This window comes from Mandrillus leucophaeus, unplaced genomic scaffold (assembly GCF_000951045.1).
Source record: "Mandrillus leucophaeus isolate KB7577 unplaced genomic scaffold, Mleu.le_1.0 Scaffold8, whole genome shotgun sequence".
Classification (NCBI taxonomy): domain Eukaryota; kingdom Metazoa; phylum Chordata; class Mammalia; order Primates; family Cercopithecidae; genus Mandrillus; species Mandrillus leucophaeus.
This window is the reverse complement of record NW_012108696.1, coordinates 2027162-2035636: the sequence shown is the minus strand read 5'-3', so window position 1 is coordinate 2035636 and position 8475 is coordinate 2027162. Positions and strand designations below refer to the sequence as shown.

At 62.1% G+C, this 8475-nt stretch overlaps 1 protein-coding gene across 1 annotated transcript in view; it reads right to left on the bottom strand.

Annotated features, from left to right (window-relative positions):
• Positions 1-1866: 1866 nt before the first annotated feature.
• Positions 1867-8475, bottom strand: part of LOC105530105 (hepatoma-derived growth factor-related protein 2) — a 55987-nt gene continuing 49378 nt past the window's right edge. Inside the window, exons 12-17 of the mRNA XM_011967468.1 lie at positions 5834-5907; positions 5506-5576; positions 4966-5067; positions 4304-4517; positions 2736-2862; positions 1867-2167 (exon numbers count right to left, since the gene is read on the bottom strand). Coding sequence (XP_011822858.1) covers positions 2068-2167; positions 2736-2862; positions 4304-4517; positions 4966-5067; positions 5506-5576; positions 5834-5907 — 688 coding nt within the window. The 3' untranslated portion in view covers positions 1867-2067. The remainder of the gene's footprint in view (positions 2168-2735; positions 2863-4303; positions 4518-4965; positions 5068-5505; positions 5577-5833; positions 5908-8475) is intronic.

Genomic DNA, 8475 nt, shown 5'->3' with positions numbered 1-8475 from the left:
ACTAAAAATACAAAAAATTAGCCGGGCGTGGTGGCGGGCGCCTGTAGTCCCAGCTACTCGGGAGGCTGAGGCAGGAGAATGGCGTGAACCTGGGAGGTAGAGCTTGCAGTGAGCTGAGATCGTGCCACTGCACTCCGGCCTGGGCGACACAGCAAGACTCCGTCTCAAAAAAAAGAAAATGTCAAACTGCCATCATCCCAAAGCAGGCTGCTACTGCCTTTGCTGACCCCTGGGGTGGCCTCACAGTGGGGACAAAGCTGCCAGGAGCCACGGCAGCCACAGCTGGGGCTTTGCACCAGCCTGGCTTGAGACTGCGCAATTTGCAGGGGGTGGAGGTGGGGTGCAAAAACAAGCAAACAGGCTTCTCTTGCCTCCAGCTGCCCATCAGAGGCCTGGCCGGGCACCTGGGGCTCTGAGGCCCCCGGGGAGGCTGGGCCCAGCGGCTGCCCCTGGAGAACACAGGCAAAGGGCTTCCGCACAGGGAACTGTGCCTCATGGAGGGATCGGACAGGGCTGGGAACAGCCACAGAGGCTGCGTGCCTGTGACACGGCACCTTCTCCCCTGCACGCTCCCCTGGGTCCTCAGGACTACCCACCCAAGCGCTGGGCTGCAGAGGAAGCGGGGCTGGGGAGGCTGTGGGCATCAGAGACACTGGCAGCAGCGGACCCACCCACCTGGCAAGGTCGCCCGACCCGGTGCTCTCAGGCTGGCCCAGGCCGTGGAGGCCGGCAGGCTCAGGTCAGGTGTGAGAAGTGCGCTGCGGCTGTGCTCAGTGCAGGGGGAAGAGCCGTTCAGCCCAGCCTCCCTAGGAAGCCATATCCCCACTCACCTGGTAAGAGAACCTTTTTATCACCTTCCCACACTCTCCTAAGACACGAGCCCAGGAACCCCAGACCCGGGGGGAGGAAGGGTGGAGGGACTGCTGGTCCCCAGGGGTCACGGTGCGCACCAGGGACCGTGAGGGGCCAGGGCATTCAGCTCAGCTCTGAACCAGGGAAGCCGGCACAGCAGGGGCAGCCTCAGGTGAGAGGGGACGGGTCAGGAGCCTTCCTGAGCCTTCTCAGCCTGACACCCATGGCCAGTGGAGACTAGGACGCCAGACACAGCCATTTGCAGAAATCCGGCACAGTGACTGCAGCTTACGTCCAGCCAACCAAGCATGGAGCCGGGGCTCAGGAAGTCCCTTCCCGCCATACCACAGCCTAATTCTTACTGGGACGGAGGCAACTCGGCCATGCTGGGCAGGAGGACAAACCCGAGATGCCACTGTGGAATAAGCAACTTCGCTGCACGGTGTGACTTGCTAGGGGCCGTGCCCACGTGACAGTCCCTTATGCAGAGAACGAAAGAGAAGCCCAGAGTGGGAGGGCAACTTGCCCAAAGTCACACAGTGTGCGGGTGAGTCCAGGCTGGCCCCTGAGGCCCACGCCCCTTGAACACTGGAGACCACTGTCAGCTAGCAGTGGTCCTCAGGGAAGGCCCGGTCTCCACCCTCCCAGCCCAGCCTCGGGGGCCCTCGCCCTCCCCACATCTGACCTGCTCACCTGCCTGGATGCTGGGCTGCCAGACACAGGAAGCATCAAACCCCAGCCTCCTGGGTGAGGGGCGGGGAGCAGGGAGCAGGCATCAAAGCTCAGCAGCCCCGGTTTCTCCCTCTTGTCTCCTGGGAAGGGCTTGCTCCCGCCCAGCTCTCCCGCCACCGGCCTTTCAGGGTTGGGCTGGGCCCAGAGTGCCTTTTAGTTGCTTCTCACGGTGGCTCGATGGCTCAACCCAGTCCCAAACAGGCCCAGTGACGCTGCCAACTGCTCCCCAGCTCAGGCCCCCACTGCACCAGCAATGCTAGAAAACCAAGCCAATAAAAGTGATTTCTTTTTTCATTAAAAAACCCTTTATAGTCATTTCATGGTGGTTGGAAATCACAGAAATTAGGCAGAAAAAAAAACCCCAAGGGAACCAATACAAACAGCACAGCGTTCCCCACAGTTCTCCGCTCTGCTCTCCCGTGAGCCGGGGAAGGCGAGGGGCAGCCTGAGCTCGGGCGAGGGCGGGGCCTGGCTGCCCACGGCTCAGCTCTCCTCGTCCAGGGCCTCCGCGTCCCCCCGTGCCCTCTCACGCTCCTGCCGGTCGCTCCCAGGCCTGTCCAGGTCGGGGCCCTCCCGTAGGCTGCTGGTGGGAACAGCAAAGGCAGTGTGAGGATGCCCTCCCGCCCCTGCCCTGCCTGTGGGGCGGTCAATGGGACGGGCACTGAGGAGTGGGCGCCCCTTTGTGGCACCTGAGGCTGGAGTGCCACCCTCCTATCTGCCTGTCTTCTGCCACTAGAGACCACAAACATCTCTAGGGTCCCCACGCTGGCGCCAGCCAGGCCTAGCACAAGGCAGCTGCTGTGTAAGCGAGTGACTCCACTGAGCCTCGTACCAGACAGCAGCCCACGGTGATGGGTGCCCGTGCTCAGGGCCTGCCTGAGCCACCCTGGAGGCTCGGCAAGAAGCCGCCTTCCCGGGAGGCCAGGGGCAGGCAGCTCAAAGCCCTGGAACTGCCTCAGTGGGGGCCACTGGAAGGAAGTGCCAGCCAGCGGGGCCCTGGGGTCAGCTGTGAGGATGGGAGGCCCCTGCATGGGGGGTGACATCCCTGGGACCCTTCCCAGAGGGACTGGCACAGGAGGAGCGGCTCAGACACGGTGTGCATCACGCCACTGCCGCTCAGGAGGCCACACCCCACGGCCCGGGACACTTACTCGTGCAGGTCTTCAGAGGAACCACACCTCGGCCCCTCCTCCGAGTCCCGACCCTCCTCGTGCTCCTTGTCCTCCACGCTCTCTCCCTTCTGCGATGTGGCCTCGCCATTCACCGGGGCTGAGAGATCTGAGTGGCACAGAGGGGTCACAGGTCACTGATGGGCTCCAGCTGGGAACCCCAGAACCCTTCCCCCTCGAGGACTGGACCAGGGTTTGAGCTGAGCACCGTGGGTGACGCATGCCCATCCACCTGGACCCCGGCACCTGCTGCCTGGTCTGCAAGCTCCCGACATGGAGGCCGGCCCCAGCCCCAGCCACACTGGCTTGGAGAACTGGGGGCCCAGGAAATAAGGGAACATCGGCAGCCCTGAGAAAAGCCCACAGCAGCCTGGGAAAGACAAAGGAAGGTGAGGTCGGGCACGGGGGCTCACAATCCCAGCACGTGGGAGGCCGAGATGTGAGGCTCACTTGAGCCCAGGAGTTCAAGACCAGCCTGAGCAACATGCCAGCAACCCTGTCTCTACAAAAAATACACAAATTAGCGAGGCCTGGCCAGGCACAGTGGCTCACGTCTATAATCCCAGCACTTTGGGAGGCCAAAGCATGTGGGTCATGAGGTCAGGAGATCTTGGCCAACACAGTGAAACCCCATCTCTACTAAAAAACACAAAAAACTAGCCGGGCGTGGCGGCGGGCGCCTATAGTCCCAGCTACTCGGGAGGCTGAGGCAGGAGAATGGTGTGAACCCAGGAGGCGGAGCTTGCAATGAGCTCAGATCTCACCACTGCACTCCAGCCTGGGGGACAGCGCGAGACTCTGTCTCAAAAAAAAAAAAAAATTAGCAGGGCGTAGTGGTGTAGGCCTACAATCCCAGCTCCTCTGGAGGCTGAGGTGGGAGGATGGCTTGCCCCCAGGAGGTCAAGGTTGCAGTAAGCTGTGATTGTACCACTGCACTCCAGCCTGGGGGACAGAGCGAGACTCCATCTCAGAAAAAAAAAAAAAAGAAAAGAAAAAAAGACACCAGCCTCCGGCTGCCCCCCTGGGCCGCAGAGCCCTGTCCCAAGTTTGCCCATCCCATCTCCAAAGGGCTGCTCTGCACACCTGTGATGGGGCCATGTCAGCCCAGCAGCCCCGCGGGTCACACCCCCGTCTCCTGTTGGACCACCAGGCAAAGGCACCTGAGGCCTTCACCCCCAAACCTCCACCGACTGCATCTCTGAACAACGTCCCACTCTGCCCCCGCTGCACAGAGCCACCCCCGCTCTGGGCGTCCCGGTGCTGGAGGCGGCGGAGGCGTGTGGTGTCATGCACTGTTCCCGTCACCCCTCTGGCGTGAGCTCCAGGTTGCCTACACCCTGGCTGCCTGGCATACAGTGGGGCTGAATGCCCCTCACTGGCTGCCCCGGGGATGAAAGCCGGGTTTGCGCGGAGACCTCAACAGGACACAACACTCTGGCGGGTTTGGGGCAGAGAGCAGAGCTGGGCTCCCCTTCTGGAATGTTCTGCAAAGCATCTGCTTCTTCAGCTGAGGAGACAGAGATTCAGGGCCCACCCCACCTGCCCCTCACCGGTGCTGGGCTTGTCTTCCGCCTTCTCCTGGGGGGCCTCCTCCCCAGCCAGCTCCTCCCCGGCCAGCTTCTCCTCGGCCTTCTCCTTCTCCGTCCCAGCCTTGTTCGCTTTCTGCACCGCCTCGATCTTTGGGCCGAGGACCCGTGACTTCAGCCGGGTGTAGACTTCTGCCGCCTTCTCCATCACGTCCTTGTTCGCTTTGTAACGGCGAATCTGGCCACCAAGAGAAGAGGCGTGGCTCACCCAAGTGCAACAGCCCTAGCCCAGGCCCTGGGCCCCCTGCCCCGGCAATGCACCCTCCCACAGCGCCTCCCGGGAGCACAGCTCTGTGCGCCGGGCGTTTCTTTTTTTCCTTTTTTTTTTTTTTTGAGACAGAGTCTCGCTCTGTCACCCAGGCTGGAGTGCAGTGGCACAATCTCAGCTCACTGCGACCTCCGCCTCCCAGTTCAAGTGATTCTCCTGCCTCAGCCTCCTGAACAGCTGGGATTACAGGTGTGAGCCACCGCGCCCAGCCAGCAACGGGCATTCTACCCGGCAGCCCACGTCCTCCTCACCGACCCAGGGCTGCCCCGACAGGAACCTGCTGGGGGCCTGGGCTCCCGGGCAGACACCTGCTCCCAGCTCCCCCGCCCGCACCCTGCGCCCCTGGTTCCCGCCATACCTTCTTCAAGGTGGCCACCACGTCTGTGTTCTTCTGGAGGATCTGAGAGGTCACCTGCAGGGTGCCCAGCTCCTCTAGGGCATTCAGGCACCTCTTCACGTCCTGCAGGGTGGGGTGGGAGTGAGGGGGATGGCTTGGCCGAGGGGTCCCCAGGGGTCCCAGGGCCCCAACGGGCGGAGAAGGACATCCTGGGCTCTCCCTGAGGGGGGCGGAATCCGCAGAACAGCCCCACCCCCAAGCCCCTGTCCGGTTGACGCGGAACTCCAGGGACAGGCAGATACTTGGGGTCCCAGGTGCGTGGGCGTTGGTCCTGGGGGCCTCCACGCACCACCTGCCGGGAACACTGGGTGCTGCATGTCAGGACCGGCTCCCCCAGGGCCCTGGGCCAGGAGACCCCATACGCTCACTACCAACTGGAACAGACTCCTGGCCCACCCACCCGCAGGACCCCGGCTGTCTCAGTTTCCCCAGACTTCTAAGGGAGCCCCGCAGGGAGGTGGCAGTGGGAACTGCTTGGCTCAGGGGCCCCGAGGGTCGTACCGGGCTGTCGACCTTGAGGGCGAACTTGATCTCACTGTGCAGCTTCTGCAGCTTCTCCTCCACGGAGGGCTCTGGGCGGGGGAGAGAGCACCGCGTGGGCCCAGGCAGGGTCACGGGGGGCCAGCTGCTCGGGGACAGGAGACTGAGAGCCTCTGGAGGAGTTGAAATGGGGGCCCCAGGTCTGCAGGCTCAGCCCCCAACCATGCAGGCACCCCCGATGTGCTGAGCACCCTCTCTAGGGATAGGCAAGACAGGCCGGCCACGCCATGGCTGTCCCCGTTCCCCTCAGCGAACTCAGTGTGGGCAGTGCTGGGCAGCCAGGCCTCACCTTTCTTCTTCTCTACCTTCCTGTCCATCGAGAAGCCCTCGGACCGCTTCCGGGTCCGCTCCACCTTCACGGGCCTGTGGAGAAGTGCTCCCCTTAGTCAGGCCCCGCCACCAGCGCTCTGCCACTGAGGGGCTAGCGCCCGAGGGGGTGGACCCAAATCCGCTGCAAAGGAAACCTCTGGGAGGCCCTGAGAGCTAAGCCAGGAAATGGGAGACGGGGAGGCCCTGCCACGGCCTAGGCCTAGGGCAGACCAGGGCGGCCACTGGCTCGAGCTGACCAAAGATACAAGCCTTTCCCTGGGTTCTTAAGAAATCCCGGGATTCTTTTCCTCGTTCACGTAGCCAAGGGCTGGCTTTTTCTACCCGAGTCAGTGAGCTAGGAAAAGGCCCTCAAGGGTGACACGCATGCAGGAGGGGAGGCCCATTGCTGAGGCTTGGTGCTGCGTGCTGCTCTGCACCCTGTCACTGCCATACCCTCATGCCAAGTCCTCATGGGCAGGTTTGCCCACCCGAGGCCAGATGCCACTTAGAAAGTGGGCTGGGGAACCGGGCACAGTGGCTCATGCCTGGAATCCCAGCACTTTGGGAGGCCGAGGTAGGTGGATCACGAGGTCAGGATCTGGAGACCATCCTGGCTAACACGGTGAAACCCCGTCTCGACTACAAATACAAAAAATTAACCAGGCATGGCGGCACGCGCCTGTAGTCCCAGCTACTTGGGGGGCTGAGGCAGGAGAATCGCTTGAACCCGGGAGGCGGAGGTTGCAGTGAGCCGAGATCGCGCCACTGCACTCCAGCCTGGCAGAGCGAGACTCCATCTCAAAGACAAAAAGAAAAAGTGGGCTGGGGCTGGGTGCGGTGATTCATGCTTGCAATCCCAGCACTTTGGAAGGCTGAGAAGGGCGGATCACAAGGTTAAGAAGTTGAGACCAGCCTGGCCAACATGGTGAAACCTCATGTCTACTAAAAATATAAAAATTAGCTGGGAATGGTGGCAGGTGCCTGTAATCCCAGTTACTCGGGAGGCTGAGGCCGGAGAATCGCTTGAACCCAGGAGGCAGAGGTTGCAGTGAGCCGAGGTCGCGCCACTGCACTCTAGCCTATGAGAAAGAGCGAGACTCAGTCTCAAAAAAAAGAAAAAAGAAACTGAGCTGGGAGATGGGCTGTCTCCCCACCATAGGGGAACCAAGATGCAAGCCCCTAGGCTGGGGTGCAGTTTCTCTCTCCTCCTCTGCTCTGTAGACACTGGGGATGGACTGTTCTCTGGGATGGGTCGTTCTGGGCCCTACAGGGCGCTCAGCAGTGTCCCCGGCCTCCACCCGCTCCATTCCTGAAGCACCCCCCAGTCATGACAACCACAGATGTCCTTGGACGTGGCCCAGTGTCTCTGGGGGCGGGATCACCTCGGGGGAGGCCCCTGGGCTGGGAAAAGATCCCACTCCCGCAGCAGCGATTCCTACGCAGCCCATACAACCCAAGGACCAGGAACTTCTACTGGGTCTGGCTCCAAGGCTGAGCTCAGAGCTGGGGCTGCCCCTGGAAGGGGTGAGGGTTGCGGGGTGATGCAGCGTGCAGGGTCCCCGGGGTGTGGAGGGGGCGGAGCAGGGCTCACTTGGCTTGTGGTTTCTCCTCGGGCCGTGCTCTCTTCTCCTTCTGGCCAGGTTTCCTGGCGGGCTCTGTGCTTGGGGACTGCAGCTTCTTCGCTGATTTCTTGGTCTACAGCAGTCAGAAAGGGCGCGTTGGAGCAGTGGAAAGGGGATTACCCAGACCCCTAGCCCATCCCACTACTAGGGGACGCAGCTGGACCCTTTCTGCTGCCCTCCACACTGTTTGAAGGTGCTGGGGCAGGATGGGAGGGGAGGGAGGACCCAGTGTCTGGTTCTGAGTGGATCGTGGAGTTCTTGGAGCCCAGGCCCACCCAGCAGAGGAGCAGCCCCCTGCACTCTTCCTGCCCAGCAGTCCTGGGCTGTGGCTGGAGCGCCTCCTGCACCAGGAGTTCCGTGCCCTTTCTGTGACAAAGGGAGTGACAGAGAGAACACGGCGTTGTTCCTGCTTTCCCCAAAGAAGGCAGGCCTAGGCGGCTGAGGGACACCAGCACTTGGGGTCCAGGGCTCAGTCTAGGTCAGACTCTCTGGATTCAGGTCACACTGCCTGAATCTCCACAAGGGTAGAGGGCGTGATAGGGCCTGCAGCCCCACACGTGATACAGGAGAGGCCCAACAGTCACCACTCTAGGAGGCCGCCTACCTGCTCCCACGCTCACCTGCAAGCTGCACCCAGCGGCAGCCAGAGGGCACCCGAGAGCGGGCCTGTCCCTCCCCTGTCCAGTGCCCTCCATGGCTCCCACCTCCCTCAGGGTCAAAGCCCAAATCCTCCCTGCAGCCCACGAGGCCCTGTCCGGCCTGCCCTGTCCCCTCCCCGCCCTCCCCTTTTCCCTCTCTCCCCTCCTCCTTCTGCTCCAGCCGCAGAGGCCACCTCGCTGTTCCTCCAGCACACCAGGAGCAGCCCTCTGGGCCTCTGTACGAGCTGCTTCTCCTGCCTAGAATGTGTCCCCTCCCAGGAGTCTTCATAGATCCCCTCCCTTCATTCGGAGTCTTTTTTATTTTTATTTTTTATTTTTTTTGAGACGGAGTCTCACTCTGT